This window comes from Astyanax mexicanus, chromosome 15 (genome assembly GCF_023375975.1).
Source record: "Astyanax mexicanus isolate ESR-SI-001 chromosome 15, AstMex3_surface, whole genome shotgun sequence".
Classification (NCBI taxonomy): Eukaryota; Metazoa; Chordata; class Actinopteri; order Characiformes; family Acestrorhamphidae; genus Astyanax; species Astyanax mexicanus.
The window spans coordinates 20,293,540-20,316,427 of record NC_064422.1 but is presented as its reverse complement, the minus strand read 5'-3'; the positions used below and the strand labels follow the sequence as shown (position 1 = coordinate 20,316,427).

Genomic DNA, 22,888 nt, shown 5'->3' with positions numbered 1-22,888 from the left:
TGCTTTGTTGCAACGGGCCTGTGGCATCCACCTTACACAGTTCCACCAGTGCTGAGAACACAAACTGTCTTCAGAAGTTTCAAACTACAAGTAATGCGACACCACTGGGAGGACCACACTTCAACATGCTTGGAGGAGAACACTAATGTCTAGTTTTATTATAGAAGCAAACTGACACTAACCCTCTTGACTAGCATAATCCATGCTCAACGATGGGGGAGAGGGAGGTCCATCCTACCCACTCAGAGAGAGCAAGGCCAATAAACCAGACGGGATTATTTTCTCAGGGGGTCCTGGGGTCATTTTCTCTTTTATGAGGGGTCCTCAATGATTTTATTCCCTTGCAGAACGACCATGTATGTGTTTTTCTCAGACGTCCCCTGAGAAAATTACAGGCTGAATTACCTGAACTGGTTGTAAGGTCATTTTAGTCCTGTCCGGACTCGCATCTACACTTTGGGCGCGCATTTCCATCGGAGATCCGTGTAAAAACAACAGCGAGTGGAAATGGAGGAGCTACTGAACGCGATGTCATGTGACCGAGAAAGCCAAAAAACTCACTGGTCCTCCTGTTTTTTCGATGTTAGTAAGGATGCAAGGGTTTGATCACTGAGTAGAAGTGTAAATTTTTTTACAGACGTCCTTCCGAGAAACTAATCCCGTCCACATAGGGTTTTAAGTCTTAAAATCTACAGTCTGAGCACAGCATGGGCATTCAAAACCAGTGCAAGCTGAATAACAACAGTGTAGTAAACAGCGGTCACAGTGATGTATTACAGTCTCTGATTGCAGAAGGGAACAAACTGTTGTTTTGGCACTGGAGAATGTGAGTCATGTACAATCTATAGTGCTTCTCAAACCGGTCCTCTGGGATCCCAAATGGTTCAGGATGTTTTGTTCCAGCCTGCAGTAACTCTCGACGCTTAGAAATAGAGCAAAACTGTGGAGTGTTTACAGAGTGTGCTGGGTAAAAGGTTTCTGAGGTGATGATAGGTTCTGATATGTTCCTCTTCATGGCCCAAGTAATGGAGCCCTCTGAACCGAAAAAAAGGAAAAAGCTACAGACAAAGCAATTACAGCTCCAACGTACAGTATCTTCTACTCCTTTCCTCCAATTCAGAGCTAATGAAGCGTCAGGAGGATCACTGCTCGGTTGCAGGCGTGATCCTTGGAAGGTTTTTTTGGGTTTATTTTATGTTCACATGTTGACGTGATCAAACGGAAAGGGTTGATCTCACAGATATGGAAGCTCCATTCCCTATTTAAATGCCAAATGTGTGCTACAGGATATCACACAAGTTAATACCAGTGGGTGCTCGAAGGCCAGACGGCGTGATCTGATCAGTTAGCAGTCCCATAAGATATTTTTTGCGACGGCACAGCAGGGTAGGAGGATGATAACACAGGCCCTTCAATCATCAGCGAACATCTGAAGAACCATCTGCAAGCAGAATTGCAGCATGACGTGGCAAAATGTCATATAAAAATATGTATGATATTATATAATACCACATCATAGCCATAACTGAGGGCCAGTGTGCGGCTTTATACTGCCAATAGATATAAAAGTTTACCCTCGAGTGTTGGGAGGTCTACCGGTCAAGACAATCAACATAACCATATATCATGGTAACAATATCAGCTGTAGGTTTGCTGAACAATCCTGATATATATTGATTTGATCCATTTGATTTCTTAGCATGGGCTCTATTTTCATCTTTGGGTCCACGTAAGGGTCAGCACTGGGCTACAGTGGCTTGAAACAGTATTCATACCCCTGGATTTTTTTTCACATTCTGTCATATTACAGCCACAGTCTTACTTAATTTCCACAAATATGTCCTTTATGGAAAAGTGGCAAGAAGAAAACTATTGTTGAAAGAAAGACATAAGAAGTGATTTTGCAGTTTGCCACAATCCATGTTGGGGTAAGAGCAAAAAATATATACATATGGTCAGTTAGGGCGTGGATCAAAGTCCCAAATTTACGTTATAAAACTCCACGTATGGTGGAAAAGTAATGTGAAACATGGTGGTGGCAGCATCATGCTCTGGGGCTGTTTCTCTTCAGCAGGATTAAGGGGAAAGTGGATGGAGCTAAACAGGGCAATCCTAAAAGAAAACCTGTTGGAGGCTGCAAAAGACTTGAGACTCTGTAACTGATGCTGTAACTGCATCTAAAGATGGCTCTATTAAGTATATACTTTTGCAATATGCATCATCATATTCGTTTCACTTCTATTTATGTGCTATTTTGTGTCTGCCTATCACTTAAAATCTTAATAAAATGCATTTACATTTGTGGTTGTAAGGTTTCACAGTTTTCTAATTTAGTGTTTTTAAAAAAGGTACACAAACAAGCAACGTGCAATTCCTCAGACACTACAGCACGCCATGCAGTATTATTACATTAAATTAAAATCTAAAATAATACCACAAAAATTAATAATATATGTGCTGTGAATTTGTGTGAATTACATATATATATTTTTAAAAGAGCTTAGAAGTGTCGCTTAGAGTTGGCTGACTCTATAAATTTCCCTTGTTGGTGTTCAGTGAGGATAAGCGGATCAAAAAATTAACAACAAACAAAGTTATATTATAATAAATCATGCTTAATAAATAATAATCTAGACCTAAAACAAAATGCTGTCAGCTTGCTTTACCCTAATGTCTTCAGTATAAACAAATCATCCGTTATAGTGAAATATTGTACCTCTGACGGTGAAATTATGAAATTATTGTTATTAATTATGAGTACAAGAAAGCCTCTGTACCTCACATAGTATGTGAGGTAACATTCAGTTTACATGATCAATTTACATACTGCTGTCTCTTGGCTTTTGGCCAGGGCAGATTCATGCCCCCCAAAAAACTCTACGCAATTTGTATAGTAACTATAAAATCCAATATTTGGATTGGATTAAAAAAAATTGCACCTGATGCTTTTTTTAAAAATACAGCTGGCGTGCATGGATACACAAAAGTAACGCAATAGTTACTTTTACTGGTAACTAGTTACTTTTATAGTGGAGCAACTCAGTTAGTAACTCAGTAGCTTTTTTGGAGAAGTAACTAGTAACTATAACTACTTACTTACTATGATGCTCGGAATTATCATAGGTTTTTCCCACTCCCCTTTTGTTAGCTAGATTGCAGCAGACCAGCTTTTGGCATGTTAGTGTACATGGGATTCCTGCACCTGTGACTGACGCTATATTTACACTGCTTCAATTCGTCAACACACATGAAGGCACTGCCCTCCTCCAACTGGTCGCATGTTGTTGTTACAAAGGCGTTCCTTGCGTCGTCCAATTAAATCGTTTTAATAAATGGGAATTGGTTTTATACAAGCTTTATATATTCCTAAAAACTAATACATATAAATCCATATTTATAAATATAAATGTTAGAATGAGCTAGTGAGTCTAGTGAGCAGCATATAGGCAGACAAAACTAAACTTTTACATTTATATTATAGGTTAATATTTTTAAAACCCACCAGAGAACGCAACCCTGAGTCCCTGTAAATCAGCAGGGATTGATCATAAAGAACAGGGAAGCCTGAACCCGCAACAAATAGCTTGAAAGCAGAACTAACTGTGTTCAGGACACATATCAGGCAAACACCTGCCCTCTGATTGGACAGACGTATTGCGTTGAACGTATTCATGTTTCATAAAGTTCACCTCGGCTCATATTTTCATCTCATTTCGACCCCCGGACTCGACGCGCAGGACCCATGATGCAATGCACCTGACGCTTCCCGTTGAAAAATAATGGGATACATAGCTGTGAAGCATGAGACCTGTATCAGACCTGTACCAGAACCTCCAGCTCTTCTACAGAGACTGTTATCTTTTACTGTCTGATTTTCTGTTGTCTACAGCTGCTTTAAAAAACAACTTCTGGAATGGATCTGTATTTTAGCATCATGCCAAATCAGGTCATATCAAATCAAGCACAAATTACAGAGAGTTGCACCGGAGGTTTTATAGGCTCTGTAGTAAATCTGTCTGGAAGTGGTTTCTACAGGATCAATTAATCAACCTATTTTTTTTGTTCACTCAGGGGTTCATTGAGGGTGAACTTCATTTTTATTGCAGCAGAGGATTTAACACAAACAAGGAATGAACGAGAAAAAAAAAGAGTAATGAGAAAACAAGCAAAATACAAACATTATGAATAAAACAAAATGAAGCATAACTGATCGAAAATGATTAAATTGAGATAAATGAGTTAGTAAAATATGCAAAAAGTCTAATAAGGAAATAAAATAAAATCTAAGATGAATAGAGATGAATATGGAAGGCTTTAAAACAAGAAAAAAAACAACTAAAAACATAAAGAATCTAAAACAGAAACTAAAATTCATGACCTTAATGTGCTTCTTCTTGAGCCACTTCTTTGTTGCCTTGGCTCTATGGTTTGGGTCATTGTCGTGCTGAAAGACCCAGCCACCACCCCTTTTTTTAATGTCCTGGCGGAGGGAACGAGGTTGTCACCCAGGATTTTACGGTACATGGCTCCGTCCATTCTCCCATTGTTGTGGGGAAGTAACCCTGTGCTCTTAGCAGAGAAACACAGTGGGGACAGTTTTCTTTGGGTCATAGTCAGCATTTCTCTTCCTCTTTGTCAAACACGGCAACTTGAGTTTATGCCAAAGAGCTCAATTTTTGTCTCATCTGACCACAGGACCTTTACCCAATCACTCTCAGAATTATCCAAGTGTCCATTGGCAACTTCAGACGGGCCTGCACATGTGCCTTCTTGAGCAATGGGTGATTTTGTGGGAGCACTACAGGATTTTAATCCATTACAGCGTAATGTGTTACCAGTGGTTTTCTTGGTGACTGTGGTTCTAGCTGCCTTGAGATCATTAACAAGTTCTGTCATGTAGTTTTAGGCTGATCTCTCACCTTCCTCGTGATCAAGGATGTCTATGGAGCCCCAGATCGATGTCGATTGACAGTTATTACAGACATTACATTTTCTTACTATTGCACTAACAGTTGTCTCTTGTGCAGGTCTATGATCTTGTCCCTGGCATCCTTAGAAAGCTCTTTGATCTTGTCCATGTTGTAGAGGTCAGAGTCTGACTGATTAATTGAGTCTGTGGACAGAAGTCTTTTATACAGGTGACAGTTTAAGACAGCTGTCTTAAATGCAGGTGACGAGTTGATTAGAAGGGTCTAACTGGTCTTTTAATGGTTGGTAGGGGACTAAATACTTCTTATATTTCTTTCTGCAAAATACAAATAAAATTATATCATTTATACAATGTGATTTTCTGGATTTAATTTTTGACATTCTATCTCGCACTGTTAAAATTAACCTACCCTTAAAATTATAGACTGTTCATGTCTTTGTCAGTGGGCAAACTTACAGCAAGGCATCCAATAATTATTTCCTTCCCTGTGAAGACAGAATGAAGGAGGTTAGAAATTAAAGGTTTTAAAATGAAAGAGTGACACTTTCTAGAGTTGAGCTTTAGTGTTTCCTGTAGTGAATTCTAGTTCAGTGGTGCACTTTGAATGGATACATTTGGAGCCCAATTTTTTATTATTATTATTTTTTTTTAGAAATGTACAGAATGAAGCCCTTTCTCCACTCTGTGCTTGGAGTTTAATTTGTTAAAAGTGAAAGGCTTCTTGTGATTCTGCGTGGTTCGTGTTCTTGTCATCTCCTCTCTGGCTGACCCCAGTACAGACCACAAAGACTTCTGGCCAGTGACCTGAATGCTGAATGCAGAATCACATGTGGCCTTTCAACACAGCTAAAGTAAGCATCTTATGAAATATGTCTGCCCTGTGGGCTTTGTGTGTGTGTGTGTGAAGGCTGGTTATCTATTATATATTCCTTATTTCATAAAATTACAACCTGAGCTTGACATTACATCCAGCGAATTGATTTTCGTACCAGACAGGAACAGCAAACATTGGACATTTCTTTCAAACAATGAGGCAGTTCCCATGGTTTTTCCCCACAGGAATAGCCACCGCTAACCTTTGGCGTGTTGCAAAACCTTACCTTTCAAGGGACTGTTGTAATAGAGAGAATTAATATTCTAAAGATAAGGCTTTTTTCCCCTTTCTTTCTTTTAAAAACATCAAAGCCTCACCCAAAAAAAGTAATGTCACATGCATTTTTAATACCTCCGCCCTGACATTTCCCTGACATTGGTTGTGTTCATTATTCCAGTGAAGGATGAATGGAATGCAGGAATAGGGCATGAAGCAAAGCAAGAGAGAAAGAAGAACTGGAGAAAGAAGACAAAAGCCTTATACCGATGGTATTAGTTTTTCAGGAGGATGTTGCTACTCAGAGATACAACACTTACATCCGGACTGCAATCGAAAAAACAGAGGACCAGTGAGTTTTTTGGCTTTCTCGATCACGACATCGCGTTCAGTAGCCCCTCCATTTCCACTCGCTGTTCTGTTTACGTGGATCTCCGTGGAAACATTCGCCCAAAGTGTAATCACGGTGTGTAGCAGTGGACAAATAACTGTTTTATTAAACGCAAGGTAACAAAATTCAAGGGATGTGTTTACGTGGATCTCTGTGGAAATTACAGTGGGTGGCAGTGGACAAATACAGGGGTTGGACAATGAAACTGAAACCCCTGGTTTTAGATCACAATAATTTAATGTGGCGACTGACAGTTCTGGTGGAAACAGGAGAGTTGAGGTGCACATTGAATTCTGCCGTGATTTGGGCAGTCGTGGTTTTATGTTTTTTGGATACAATCCGGGTTAGCACCCAAACATCCCTTTCAGACAGCTTCCTCTTTCATCCACAGTTAATCGTGTTGGAGGTGGTTCGTCCTTCTTGGTGGTATGCTGACATTACCCTGGATACTGTGGCTCTTGATACATCACAAAGACTTCCTGTCTTGGTCACAGATGCGTCAGCAAGAGGTGCACCAACAATTTGTCCTCTTTTGAACTCTGGTATGTCACCCATAATGTTGTGTGAATTGCAATATTTTGAGCAGAACTGTGCTCTTACCCTGCTAATTGAACCTTCACACTCTGCTCTTACTGGTGCAATGTGCAATTAATGAAGATTGGCCTCAAGTCTGGTCCAATTTAGCCATGAAACCTCCCACACTAAAATGACGTGTTTCAGTTTCATTGTCCATTATCTAGCTATTGTATTAAACGTGAGGTGACGAAACTCAGAGATGTGTGTTCAAACAGGACTAAAATTATTGGAGGACCATGGAGTTCAGCGAAAAACAGTAGGTAATTCAGTCTGTATTTTTCTTAGAAGATGTCTAAACAATCAAAAAGAGATGCAGTTGTCTATGGAGGCATACATGTTCTCTATGGCATCCTGAGGCACATCTGTCCTGTAGATCCTGTAGATTCTTAAAATGAAAAACAAATATCTCCTAAACAGCAACTTTACAGGAGAGAGAAAAAACCTTCTATGAAACTCTTCAATGAAAGTCAATGTAAAAAATAATTTTGAAGTATTTCTATTGGTCCATTCATCAAAAATTCATAAACATTTTGGCACAGTGTAAGTAACGTTTTGTTTGTTCAAATTACGTAGTAAACAAAAAATTCACAAAAAAATAAGATACTTGTTTTTCATTGGACAGCGACTATATGTTACTCTTGCAATCCTGGGCTATTCTTTTAGAATCTGCCCACCAGATTCTACCCATCCACCCCAGCACCATCCATAGATCCATAGTTACCATAGTAACAGGAACAGTTACTACTACTGTAACTCTACAAGGCCCTGCCGGGAATTGGACGGGACTGTACCAGCTGGCACCGGAGATGCAGCGTGGAAAATCCAATTCAGATCCGCGGTGCCTGAAGTTGGTCCCTTTAATACTTTCATAGGAACCTGATCAGCGAGTCCACGGCACGCATGGAAATGGAGTAATGGAATGCGTGAAAGTCCTGCGGCATGCCGAAAGAAAAACTTCAAATAATCACTTTAAAAACAGGACGTGCCACTGCTCTCTGCAGGGCACCTCGCGAAGACATTGCAGGTGCTTGTTCTGCGGAAAATTCTGTGTCAATATCATTCGAGCCGTAATTCTGAAAACCCTGAGGAAGAAGAAAAACAAATAATTCTATCCTACTACTCTGCCTTTCAGATTGACCTACGATTCATGGCGGAAGTCACCACAGCTGGTTGTACATGTTTATTTAATAAATGCCAGTTAGGAGTTAATGGAACGCTGGGGATTGTGTTGTGTAATGGGTGTATCTGCTGGCTTTGTGTCTTGTGGTTTATGGCTCACAGGATGATATAAACTTTGTGTGTTTACTACACCAAGGCCTTTATGTGTTGAAGCTATAAACTAGGGACTGGGGTGACTTTGGTGAAAGACGTTTGCCGCACATACGTCACGGTATCTCAGAAGAGTTCAGAAACTTCTGTGTACTCATTAATTAAGCATGTTTTAGACATACTGCTCAACAATGATGCACTACATCACCTCACTACTTCACCTCACTGATTCACTTACTCAACAGATGAACTACAATCTTACTGCAGAGGATAGATTTCCCAATACTCAACTAAAACTCTCAAACTACAAAATATAAATATAGTCTTCACACATTAAGTTCTGTTCTGGTCAATCTTATATTCTGGGAAATTCTACCATAACATCCAAATATGTTTTATACCCAATTTTCTGACTTTCGAACTAAATTGAACTTAGCCAATAAATCCTCCCGCTCACTAGGATTCCCTTAGCATTCACACAGCATGTACAACTTATCCATGTTTCTCCCATTAGAATGAATAATTACACTATATTTGAAGGGTACCTTTATATTCTAAGGGAATGATGCTTTATAAAAGGTTTATAACCAGGGATGTCAGTAACGCATTACTTAGTAACGTGTTAATTTAATCTAACCATTTTTTCCCCCAGTAACAAGTAATGTAAAGTGTCACTATTTTCAATCCAGTAATCAGATTAAAGTTACAGGTCCAAGTCACTGTGTGTTACTTTTTTTTTTTTTTTTCCTTAGTAAAAATATAATGTAATGTAAAGCTGCACACTTTGAAAGGATGGACTATGTTAATAGTCTCTACTTTTTGCTGAAAGTGCTGGTGACAAAGTGCTACCTAGCTTCAAAAACACAACGTCAAATTTGAAGAAACTTTTGGAGTCCCAAAGATGGAGCAAAGCTTCCAGTAAAGTGAATTTTTGCAACTTAAAACTAATTAAGTTACATTTAAAAACGTTATGGGATGCCATAATGCAATGCTGAAGCTTTTGTAGGTGTTGTGAGCCTAATTTAGCAAAACACTGACAAAGTACCTGATGATACCTGTAAAGAGTTTACAGTCTAGTGGATGATTAGAAGATTTGTGATGTGTTTGTGTCACTGTTTCTGATCGCATCATAAACGGCCATAGAAACCTATAGCTGTTAGAAGTTGGGTTTTCATGTTTGGATGAAAAGTTGCTGGTTAGATCAAAATGGTCACAGAAACCTAGCTGTTAGGTGTTGGGTCTTCAAGTTTAAATTAAACATTGCTAATTGGATCAAAATGGTCACAGAAACCTAGCTGTTAGATGTCGGGTTTTCAGGTTTGGTTTAAATGGTGTTGATCAGATCAATAATGTGACCAGAGTGATGGTAGAGGTGCTTGGTGTTGAGGAATGCACCAACCTACTAAATGTGATATATTTGAGCAATAGCAAAATGTCTCTTCATTGACTCAATTCCTTAATTTCTGTATTCTGTATTTCAATATGTCATTGATCGCAGAAGAACCTTGAATACGACTAACAAGAAGTGACTTACTTCAAGGTTTTGACAGCAGACATCTTCCTACATTGTACAGCTTCATTATCAAAACATTGTAAAGTAAGCAATTAATCAAGAATGAGACAAAGGCTGACTGTTAGTTTTTTTCCATAATCTTGACATGCAGTGACATCTAATATTCTTTGCGCTGGTGGTCTGTTGCGTTAAACACAGAGGAACGCTTGACAGAAGAGAAGACTGCTGTCTGCATTTCTACCGCATAGCACTTAGGCGCGGTAGAATAGGGCGTAATTGTTTCCAATGTCTCTTTTTTTTTTAAATTCACTGTCTCTGGAGTGAATTTAAAGATGCGGAAGAAAACCCCAAGTGCAGCACAACACTTTTAATTGGACAATTTTAATATTTGCTCGGCAGCACCTTCGGTATCCCTTCGGTATCTCGCTGTTTAAAGAGAACAGAGTCTCGGGAATGGAGCTACCTGAGCCAGCTGGGCTTTCTTCTCGCCCTGGCAGAGTGTTTTCAGAATGGATGTATGGGTAGATAGAGAGATGGAGAGAGAGAAAGAGAGAGAGAGCACACTTTTGTAGGGAAAGCATGAGCATGCAAAACCTGTGCGGAATTGACCCCTCTTTGTAGAAGAGCCAAAGTAACCCCCAAGCCCAAAGGACTACGGCCTTGTTTTTGAGCCTTACGTTAAAAGCACCCGTTCCCCCCAGACCTGCCTGGGCTGGGTCCAAGCACGATCCCCGCCTTGTTAATGGTGGTCAGATTCGTGGTCTGGGCTGCATCAACCTCCCGCTCCCCCTTGCTGAACGCTGAACTCCCCTGGGTTTGCCACTCCGGCACACTCCAGAAATCACAGCCCTTCGTCTGTAGCTCCAAGCGCTACAAAAGCACTGGCAGCCGCTTCCACTCGGCCTAAATTACAGAGGTCTGGGCTGATTTGCTTTGATTTGCTCTCTGGCTTTCCTTTTTCGCTGGCTTTCGGAACAAAACTGCACTGGGATGGAAATCACAGGCCAGGCACTGCTTCCCACGAGCACTGTCGCTGTTCAGCGCAAGACCTTTTGTCAAATCATAGCGACGCTTTAAAGGAGTAATGAATCAAATGAACTGTCAACAGGAAAAGAAATGTCAATGTGGTGTAGTTACAGTACATAAAGCATAGTCTGAGAGAGTTGTGGAAATTCTGTAAGAGCTGGCACTGTAACCCCAGGCATCAGAGAATCACATGACTTGGGTAAAGGCTTTTTTGTGCTTAAAAGTCTGAATCAGAGCTTGAACCAAGATTCACGTGTTTGGTACAATTTATTCTTTGTACAGTAATTTTTGTCTTTTTTCAGACTGCCTTTTTTTTGTTGCTATGTCCTGTCATCATCACCTACATGGTTTACTTTGCTCTTTCTACTATAGACGTTGTGGTTGGTGTGGTGCAGTGGATGACACCACTGCCTGCCAGTGAGCTACCATGTGGGAGACTGGGGTTCAATTCTAGGTCTGAGTGACTATACTGCGGTATTCCAATAAGAGTCCTTGGGCAAGGTTCCTAAGACTACATTGGCTCACATCTGTAATAGAAATGACCTTGTAAGTCGCTCAAGATCACCTCATTTTGTTTAGTTTGCTGTGCTGGCATCTGTTAGCTAGCTAGCTCTGCTGAGTTTCTGTGCTAAAAAGCTCGCCCTCCAGAGGGGTATCTGGTTAGTGGTGATAAAAGTCTTATTTTCTTTTTCCTCCACAAGATGCATTAGTCTTACACATTCTATAAGTATTTGTAGTTACAGTACATAAAGCATAGTCATGGATAAGAGCATCAGCTAAATGCTGTAAATTCTATAAATGCTGATTGGTTTGTAGAAGGCTGTCTTTTTTGTGGAGAGTGCTGAATTCTGTCTTCCTGCCAGAATCGGACTACCTGCAAATGATTGTGCAAGTGATCATGCAGCACAATGAGTGTAACAGGTTGCCTTCAGATTCCTTTTCTGTGTACATATAAGGGTTAATCTACAGTTACAGTAAATACATTAGTCACAAGCATAAGCATTTGTGCCCATACTGCTGCATAATAATGCACATGCTAGTAAAGGGGAGTCTGATTTCAGAATTCTTCAATTGTTTAATGGGTGACGAGAGCCTGCCTCAACTTTGTGCAATAAGTTGAGTCTGAACCATGTAACATAGTGTTTTTACACTGCAAATAAAACTAGATCATTTTTTGTTGATCCAGACCAAGACCTTTAGCTCTTTTTGTTTGGTTTGCTGTACTGGCATCTGTTAGCTAGCTAGCTCTGCTGTGTTGTTGTGCTAATAGCTACTCACTGTATGGGCTGAAAGATGCACTCTCTCTCAAAAGAGGGGTATGTGGTTAGTGGCGATAAAAGTCAATTTTTTTTTTCCTCCACAAGATGCGTTTTACACATTCTATAAGTATATTAGTTTAGGCCAGGCAAAAATGCCTCCAGCATAGTGAGCCTCGCACAAAGCTGCTGTAATCATTATTTCAAGAATATTATCTGATTGTCCTTCAGGATCAGCTAAATTTTATAAATATTGGTCGATTGGCAATAGCATAAATATATATGCTATAAAGGCCAGTGCATTGCTGATTGTTCTTTCCATCTCTATCTTCAGGTCTTGATTTTCTTCAGTGGTCTTTTCTCACGGTTTGATTGATTTCAATCCTTTTGAGTTCCCTTTCTTTTAGACCTTCTTCCTTATGCTGGGATTTGGGACTGATTTTGGGATTTGGGATTTAAAAACACAGGTCAAATTGAATGTGAAGATTTTGGGATGTTACTGTAAGTCCAATCAAAATGCTGCCTAATCAAAAATCTGTAGTTGAAACCTTAAAGTGTTGATATCTTAAAAAAAACACTGTGAAAATGCAGCAGAAAATAAGATAAATGCATTCAACTACTTTAAGTTGCATCCATTCAAAAATATCTGATCGTCTCTCAGGATCAGCTACTTTTTCTTTAGTGGTTGTTCCTTACTCTTTGATTGATTTCAATCTTGTTGAGTTTCTCTACCTTTCAGTGCTTCTTTGTGATGATGTCAGGGCCCTGAATACATCACCACCAACTCCAGAGTCATTTTATCTGCAAAGACATTTTTACACAGACACAGTACTTACCTGGATCCTGTGGAAATGGCGGCGCGCGAGCCACCCGGGTCCTTAAGGTCTGGGTAGAGACCAAGGGGTGTCCTGGGGCAGGGGAGTCTGGGGGTACCTGTGAAAAAGAGAACAGAGAAAATAATACATTAACATTGTAAAATTATCATCAATACTTACCTGGACGTCCAAATGTTTACATGCATGTCATTCTGTTTGTAAATATGTTAATATTGTACATATACAATTATGTATAGTTGTCTTACCCACCTGCCCTCAAGTTAATTACTTGTTGGTTTAGCCGGGGATGGGCTAAAGGTATTTAAAGGCAGGCGGGTACACTATTGGGGGGCTGGTTGAGCGTGGCTGGTATGCCGACGGGAGTTCATTGAGCTGAGTATTAGCATTTGTGGTGGTAGCTGCCAATCCACCGTTAACTCCTACCAGTGTAGCGTGTAAATAGTTTGTATATATATTGTAAATTTCGTTTTGTTTTCATTTTTGTTTTTGGGTTCGGATGCTTAATTTGTCACAATAAACACTTCAAAAGGGATTCTTACCTGGTTCCAGGCTGTTTTTGCGTCCCTGCCTCACCTCTCTCCGGTAACCTCCTGACCACTTGTCCTCACACTCCCACATTCTTCCTTAGGCTGTTTGGGATTGACCTTGTTGATACCTATTTAGAGGTCTTAACTCATTCTTCCAGAAATCCACTTCGGAACACTGTTTTACAGGCAGCAGCCTTCAAATAAATTTAAACTGAACTGAGGTACAGCAGCATAAACAATGAAGCAGCTGAATAGTGGCAGGCCAGCACACAAAGCTCTCGATCTGGGCTCCAAGGCTAACAGCAATGTGAACGGGTGCACACACATTGTCCTGAACCACCTATTGTCATCATGGCCTTGAGCAGGGCTGGACACTGCACCAGACTCTCAGTGTTCACCCCAGTCTTTCACTGTACTGAGCAAATATACAATATACAAAAAAAAAATGAAGGCCTTCTAGCTGGGCTACTTTGCTTTTGATGGAGTTTCAGTGAGTTCAATTAGCATAAGAACACAGTCTCTGAACGTGTGGTGATATTTCTTGTCTACAGCTCTGAAAACAATTAAGAGACCACTTCAGTTTCTGAATGAGTTTCTCTGATTTTGCTATTTATAGGTATATGTTTAAGTAAAATAAACACTGTTGTGTTATTTTATAAACTTCAGACAACATTTCTCCCAAAATCCAAATAAAAATATTGTCATTTAGAGCATTTATTTGCAGAAAATGAGAAATGGCTAAAATAACAAAAAAAGATGCAGAGCTTTCAGACCTCAAATAATGCAAAGAAAACGAGTTCATATTCATAAAGTTTTAAGAGTTCAGAAATCAATATTTGGTGGAAGAACCCTGTTTTTTAATCAAAGTTTTCATGCATCTTGGCATGTTCTCCTCCACCAGTCTTACACACTGCTTTTAGATAACTTTATGCCACTCCTGGTGCAAAAATTCCGGCAGTTTGATTTTTTTTATTTTTAAGTGATTTCTTATTTTTCCAGAAATGTATAAAGTGTTGTGTATCTTTGTACAGTAGTAACCTCATCAGTAGTATGATGTTCCAGTATCTCATGGGTATCTATAGATTATGGCCTGTTTTAAATAGCTTGAGACATCATTTCTGAGATGACAGCAAAGTGATTTTACTGTAAGTAACTTTGATAAAAGGGTATCTGTTAAATGCTGTGAATGCCAATGTAAATCTTTTCATGTAGGGGTGTGAGAAAACCCTCAGTTGCATCATCTATTTGGAATGCTATTCAACAAAGGCTTAGGTATAATAGAATTCCCAGGCCTTTTTCCAGCCCAAAAATCCCTTTAATCCTTTACTTCTGATGCTGCTCTGCACATTCATTGAGCAGTGTGTGGTAGGTGAGTAGGCAGAGACAGAAGCCTGTTATGACTAACGTTAGCTCTGACTAGTATCTAGTTTTGACTAGTATTAAATGACTGTAGACCTGAGCCACTGAAATTGTTGATACTCTAATAAAGGGTGATATATATTCTGAAAACAGTGTTTAATCAAGTGAATTTCTAGAAGGAAGGATTTTGCAGGTAAATGAGAGGAATAAGGAATGAAAGAGTGTCAAGAACATGGGTATACCTCAGTTTGGCTATGTATTATGTAGTCATAGTTTTAATGTTACTTGCTCTGATGAGGTACACATAGTTTGGTGGGTGATGGAGCACAGAATCTCTATGGCTTGGGAGTGTGTGAAAATGAATGAAAGTGAATTAAAGGGATGAAAATGGGGTGGGAAAAAAAATCTAATAGATGAGTGTTGGTCTGGAAAAACTGTGGATTAGAGCAGTGGTTCCCAACCTATGGGTCGCGACCCAACCTATGGGTCGCCAAAGATCCACGATGGGTCGCGAAGCCCTCTTGATTTTAAGGGGTTTAATTTTAATACTATATATAGTCTAGGGTAAGCAAAATTCGCCGCGCTGCGCTGCGCTGCGCTCTCTCTGGCGCACGCGCGGGCGCTCTCTCCGGCAGCGCGGAGCTGAATTCAGCGCGAGGCTGAATATAATAATATAATAATATAAGAATATAAAACTCAGTTTAGTTAAATAAATGAAAATGAGTGAGGGCCTGTAAAGTTAATCAATTATTGTCCAATATTTGGACAGGTTGAGGTTTTGGTGAGCTGTTTTACTGATTTGAAACTGAAACTGAAACTGATATTATTCTTTTTTTTTGTTTGTTTGTTTTTATTTTATATAAATTATTTTTTATTCATTTTAAATAGTTGTATTAATTTATTGATCTAATTATTTTTTTCTTCATAAGATAAAAATTCCTTATGTTTTATGTATCAATTTTTCCTTTTTTACGTGTTTATTTTATTCATCTATAGTAAATGTCAGTTTTTATTTGTCATTTCTAACCCCCCCCCCCCCAACCCAATTATACACTTACATCTTTTAAAATTGGGGGGGGGGGGGGGGGGGTCACCAAAGCTTACAATGGTAAAAATATGGGTCCCTGAAGAAAAAGGTTGGGAACCACTGGATTAGAGCATAGAGATGTAGGTTTTGGTGGAGAGTGATTGGGAGTATGAAGTGATGAAGACAACCTCTTTTTGTGTGGTTTGCTGTATTAGCATTTGTTAGCTAGCAATATTTCCACTCAATTTCACACAGTCACACAGCTATCTCTGCTGTGTGACTGTGTGAAATTGAGTGGAAATATTGAAAACACAAAAAAAAACAAGCAGAAAAATAAGAACTTTGAATGGACTTACTATCTAATAAATGCATTCAACTTCTTTAAGTTACATAAGCTAAGTAAACAAAACTGTCATAAAAAAAACTTTAGTGTTAATCTACACAGTTTTTTCTCCTGAAAATGATTTTATTTGGGTGATCAAAGCACTTCTGTTTATTAATAGTAAGCTTAGATTCCTGAATTTCTCCAGCACTAAGTGCTAGCTGAGGTTACAGGCCAATAATGCTCACCTCTGGGAAATTGCGATTTGTGGCTAATGCTAATGCTACTCCTCTAAACTCAACTAAACTGAAACTCTTATATGATGCTGTACTTCAGTGGAGTGGCTTTACTGCTTCTTACAACCTGACTGGTAAAATTTATGCATAAGGCATATTGAATTATAAGGCTCCCTGATAATTTTTGGGAAAATGACAGGATTATAAGTGCGCCTTATAGTGTGAAAAATATGGTACTTTTGGGATAAAACAAACAGTTGGGAATGTGATGAGATAGTGGTGATCATCCATCAGATCATTAAACATGAATCAGTTAGGAAATATACTATATATTGTTCAGTTCATCAATAAGTCAGTATATCAACAAGCTGTTGGTAAAATCCTACACATCCATACAATTTCAACATATAAATAACTATACTGATTAGCAAGAATGAGTTTTATGTTTATTTGGTTGTTATTTCAATTGTATAGAGAGTCCTGTTTTGGGCTATTATAGCTTGATAGTTAAACCAAATGGTAGAGAATCAAGATAAATCACTTAAAAAATACTGTATAGGGTTTAGCTGGAGTTCTTTAGCACCTTCTCAATGACTTCAGGATTGCCTGATATTACATTACATGCTGTCAAGGCATAAGATCAGTCTAGCTGACACAGATCTACCTTGGAACTGCGGTCATGGTCTAATGTGAGACCTGTAATAATACGTGTCTAAATGGTAAATGCTAGTGCTATTATAATTGGATTCAATGGAACTGAGCTCACTTCAGCTCTAGCCTTCGCTCTCAGGAGAGAAAATTATATAGCATATTGTTTACAGTTCTTTTTGTTCTTTTTACCAACTAAAGCCAACTAAAGCTTGGCCGAGGTACCAATCAGTGGAAAGCAGAGAAACAACAGCGAAGTATTTGTGCTGGAAATCGATCAGTTGTTAGAAGATCAGACAAGGTACCACCGAAGACCATCTGGACCCACTGAGGTGTTGCGATCCATGCCCACCTCATTGCGCCACTGATTATGCAGCTGTTCTTCTTGAATGTATTGCGTGTGATCTTGTTGTTCTTGGAATCCAAATGGGTTTTTCAACAGCAGGAGAGAAAGTCTGGACACAAGGACCAAAATTTGGTTCAACCAAAAAAAGGGAGCTTTGGTCTGGATCAAGCAAATGATGATACTGTTTGTTTGCAGTGTAAAAACCATGTCCCGTGCCTTAATCAGCCATATCAATCCAATACCATCACTCTGCCTGCTAGAAGACACATAAACAACCAATTAAAAACAATAGAATTCTCTTTCATGGCGCTAATATATTGCTGTCACGAACTGGAAAACAATTAATTGGTAAACACGCTCATATACACTGCCAGTCCTCTAATTTAAAAACAACATTTTTTATTGATGTTTGAGCATTTCAATGTCCAACTACAAGTCAGATGGATGAGTTTAAGTGGTTCAAATGTTAGTGGTTCAAATCTTCCAGAGCTTTGAGACAATGCAGGTGTCTGGATTGCTGCCATAATGTCTTAAAAAAAGGAACTCAGATAGAGCATCGTAACTTAACATAACTCTCTACTTTTTACTTTAGAGAAATTACAAATACAGCCAGACTGTGGTAATTATGGTTTTCTGCACCATCAATTGACTTCTCGAAACTGGAGAAAACTGAAGAGCTCTGGCAAAAGAAGGGGCCAGAAAATGAGTCACTAAAGTAAACAGCTTGGATCCTATCCTACACCCTATGCAAGGCACGTTGCAATGCTTATTGCTATCTTACACATTGCAAACAGTCTATTCTAGTTTATTTAAACAGCGACTGCACTTGTGAATATATCTACACCGATGGGTGTGGTGGTCTGAAAGTGAAGCGTGTTCAGGTAAATTTCTGGCATATTGTTATCTTGGCAATAGAAAACACAGGTGGGCCACTGACTAAATATAACCTAGACAACGTCAACTGTTAGACGTTCATAAACACACACAAGGACACGTAGCAGTAATGGCCCAACATTTACATGAACAATGAACAGAATACAAAATAATATAACAATGCTGTTTTTTTTTTACAGCATGAACGAGCAGATTAGTTTCCTCTGATGAAAAGTGCAGAAGCACTGCACTGTTAAAATATCAATCCACCAGTTAAGTCAGAGCACACCTGGCTCTTAAAGGAAATGACAAGTGAAACATTGATTAGTTATAATAGTTATTATTTTATGTTACGCCCAAAACACATCCACGATTAATTAAGAGAATTAAGCCCTATCCGGATGGGATTAGTTTCTCAGGGGTCCTGCGGTAATTTTCTTTTTAATTGGGGGTCCTCTGTGATTTTATTTCTGTTTGGAATGACCATCTATGTATTTTTTTCTAGATGTCCAATGCAAAAATTACTGGCTGAATTACCTACTGTTTTTCACTGAACTCTGTGGTCCTCCAGAAATATTAGTCCCGGCTGGATGCAAATCTGTGTCCTCGCAATTAATAAAATAGCTATTTGTCCACTGCCACGCACCGTCATTACACTTTGGGCACATGTTTCCACAGAGATCCATATAAACAGTGAGTGGAAATGGAGGAGCTACTGAACACGATGTCACGTGACCAAGAAAGCCAAAAAACTCACTGGTCCTCCAAGTAGAAGTGTGAAATATTTTTTACAGACATCCCCCTGAAAAACTAATCCTGTCCGGATAGGGCTTTAGTACATGTCTTTTGCAAATTTCGAGCTACACAAGGCATATTTTTTGCGTCCTTATGATACCAAAGACCCACTGCTGCTCTAAATAATGCTGCACCATGATAGACAGCTCACATGACAAAACCCTGTAACTCAGTTTAACACTGGACCATGTCTCGGTTTTAGCTGTGAATAAAAACAGAAAGCTCAGAGCTGCAGGTTGGACAGGTAGAGTGGCAGTAAGAAAGTAATAAAAAATGCAGACTTGCCTGGACCATGCAGTACTGCCAGCAGACTACTGAAAAAAGAAACTGGAGGTGTTCAAAAACCTTTGACTGGAAGTGTATAGTTTCATGTTTTTTGTCTTGTCTTCTGCACCTCACTCCCCTGTCCCTCAAACCCATAATGAAATATGTAAAATATCGTAAATAAGAAATAAAAAAAGTCCTGATAGATCTCCAATGAGAAAGGGACTTGTTTTGGATGTTTCAGACTTTCTGACGTGTTGCGCTCCAGTGACATTGTGTTAGTTACAGCTTGTAGAGATTTCAGAAATCAATATTTGGTCGAATAACCCTGTTTTTTAAAAAGAGATTTCATGCATCTTGGCATGTTCTCCTCCACCAGTCTTACACACTGCTTTTGGTTAACTTTATGTCACTCCTGGTGCAAGAAATCAAGCAGTTCAACTTGGTTTGATGGCTTGTGATCATCCATCTTTCTCTTGATCATGTTCAGACTTTCTGACCAATTACAGACAAATTTATCTACAAAATCTTTATTTTTGTATAAGATTTATTTACAAAATCTTATACTCCCCTCCAAAGCTTTGCCTAAATTCAAAAAGCCTGATCCTACCAGAATCTCCAAGTTTAACCTATGGGAAGGTGAAATATGGCCACGCGTGGTAGCTTTAAATGCATAGCATCAGCGCCTCCATGCAGTGCCTTCAAAAAGGACTTGTTCCAGCTCTGCAGCAGGCCACACCGTGGGGAACCGTTGTGTGAATGTCACATTTAACAGCTCAGTGGAAGGTTGTGTGTGTGGGGGGGGGGGGACAACAAATGCGACCTATTTTAAAGCCAAGTAACACTGCAACCCTCACCGTGCTCACAGTACACATTGTAACACATCACGGCCAAGGTAGAGCGAAGAAGCCTGGGTTGTTTCTTTATGTCTACCAGAGAAAGAAACACTCGGCCAGGGACAAGTGGTCTCCAACATGCTGCCTGTAGTCTTCTCATTCCCCCGTTCCCTCTCTCTCTCCCTCCAACTGCGCACTCACTCTTGTTCTCTCCCTCTCTTTCTCTCCACAGGCGGTAGAGACAAACCTGGCCTCCAAAGACAGCCACTGGGTGTTTGTGAATGAGGTAAGAGAAGCGAATTCTGCCTTTTATTCCATTTTTCCTGACTTAGTCTTGCCAGGCGCTTCCTACTTCAATTCTGAGATTTTGTTTTTCTCTATTGCTTTCGGTCTAAATCTCTGGTCTCCAGACTTGAGGTCCTTCTCCACATGTTCGGTGGTGTTAATTGAAGTGCTTGAAGTTCTTTAAGCATATTTAAATGCTATATCTCTTAGACAGTCATCACCATAAAATAGTAGCAACCAGATGGAAGTGTTGAATTGCAATGCTATTTAGAAGGAAGATTACTAGATTACCAACAATAAATGATTGGTATGTACACTGATATGGACAATATATATAGTTTTAAGGCAACAACATTGTGCAGCAATGTGGACGAGCATTGTCCTGTTGGATTATCACATTTATGAAAGTGTGTATTCAGAGAAAGTAGGGCCACTGTTTGAAGGCCTTATTGACAAAACGTTGGGCTATAAAGGTGCCTGTAATGAAGTCCAAGGGCGATCTGGTTTTGTTAAAAATTTCCCAAGCATTCTGGACATGTGAGACGTGACAACAAACTGTTTATCTCGGCTCTGACCACCTCCATCTTCACCAAGACAAAAGCAGGACTGTGGATGAACTCTCAATGAATCTGTGTAGACATTGTGTTCAGCACAATGATTCAGGTGTCGTGAGCAATTGCATTATCATTAGGAGGTTGTAAATTTGAACTCCAGTGAGGACTCAAACAAACATAACTGGGCTACTTTGTCCTCATCAAAATTACAGGCAATTCTGATGCAACGGAATTAGCAGTTAGTGTTCTCCTCCAAACGTCCAGTGACACTGTGTTAGTTAAAGCTTGTAGAGATTTCAGTTATACAGAGTTCACAAATCAATATTTGGTGGAATAACCTTGGCTTTTAATTACAGATTTCATGCATCTTGGCATGTTCTCCTCCACCAGTCTTACACACTGCTTTTGGATAACTTTATGCAGTCACTCCTGGTGCACAAATTCAAGCAGTTCAGCTTGGTTTGATGGCTTGTGATCATCCATCTTCCTCTTGATTACATTCCAGAGGTTTTTAATTTGGTAAAAACAAAGAAACTCAACCTTTTTTAAGTGGTCTCTTATTAACCTTCATTCTTCCAGTGCTACAACTAGCTATGGAGAGAAACTTCCCCCTTATGGTCTATGCATTGCACTCTTTTAAGTACACATGTCTCCAAGGCTGGAGAAGACAGCCGATGTAAATTAAACCTCTCTTTTGCTCTCGTTTTTCATCAGCCCCTTCAGTTTGCATGTAGCACAGATTGTTCCTGCTCAGTGTACTGACAGTCCTTTATGCTGTGTGCGACTGCGAACACTCTGCGGTTATTACTGAAATGTCTCAGTTGATGTCCTGAAAATCCATGCTGTGTGATGACCCAGAACACAGGACGTAAACATGTCCCGACACGCAAGACTGCCACGCATTACGCAGGAAGCGCGGCAAAGCAGCCTATCATTCTGCAGCTGCCGTAAAGCACGGGAAAATGGCACTGTAATGTCGAAGAGGACGTGATTGCCTGTCCTTTTCCTGTCTGAGAGCACTTTCTTGCAGTCAAACGATCAGTTCTCAGAGAAGTGAATGTAGCATATGCGCGTATAGTTATCAGTCGGCTACAGCATGGCTGCTGATCACGGCTTGTTAGCACACACATTTAAAGTCTTTTCCATCTGCAGCTGTGCATCACCAGGCTATCTTCAGCCTCATAGGGTTATTTTCAATTTAGACGTCATGTACTTTTGATGGTGAAAAGGTCAGATTCTCTTTAAAGAACAGATGCTACAAATACACTAGAAACACCCAACCAAGCACATGGACTCCCACAGCAACAGAATGCTACCCAGCATGCTACCCACCACCTGGGTACCAGGATACCATCACATATGACTAGCAACCACCTAGCAACTAGAAAGCAACCTCAAATAGCAGCCAACTTGGATATCAAAGCAACAGCCTGGCAAACACCTAGTAAAACCTCAACAACCACTAAGAAAACCTGTAAAAGCATGGCAACACCATAGCAACTGCCGAGAACCCATTCCATCCACACCATTCAATTCAAATTAGATGTAATTTCATGAAAAAGGACAATTAGATAGAAGGATAAAAAAGGTCACAATCTAAGTGCAAAACTTTGGGCACTCACTTTTCTGATGCTACATATGCACTAGAAACCCCCAACTAATCACATAAAGTACCACAGCAACCACATTCTGCTGGCTACCCACCACCTGTGATACCATGAAAGGTGCCTAGCAACCACTTAGAAACTAGCAAGCAACCCTATAGCAACTACCTTGGATATTAAGGCAACAGCTTGGCAGTGTAGTGGATTAAACAGAGGATTCCTGCATCGCTTGGACACACACACACACACACACACACACACACACACACACTACCCCCACTTTATGGTCTATAAGGAACTTCAACCCCCAGAACACTCTAAAAGC

At 39.7% G+C, this 22,888-nt stretch overlaps 1 protein-coding gene and 1 long non-coding RNA gene across 2 annotated transcripts in view; one reads left to right on the top strand and one right to left on the bottom strand.

Annotated features, from left to right (window-relative positions):
* grid1b (glutamate receptor, ionotropic, delta 1b) overlaps positions 1 to 22,888 on the top strand; it is a 566,616-nt gene that overhangs the window by 461,849 nt on the left and 81,879 nt on the right. Inside the window, exon 5 of the mRNA XM_022669150.2 lies at positions 20,353 to 20,406. Coding sequence (XP_022524871.2) covers positions 20,353 to 20,406 — 54 coding nt within the window. The remainder of the gene's footprint in view (positions 1 to 20,352; positions 20,407 to 22,888) is intronic.
* On the bottom strand, positions 12,797 to 13,498 carry LOC125781344 (uncharacterized). The gene is made up of 2 exons (XR_007424567.1): positions 13,427 to 13,498; positions 12,797 to 12,984 (listed from the first exon to the last, which is right to left on the bottom strand). It is a non-coding gene; the product is annotated as an uncharacterized LOC125781344 (long non-coding RNA).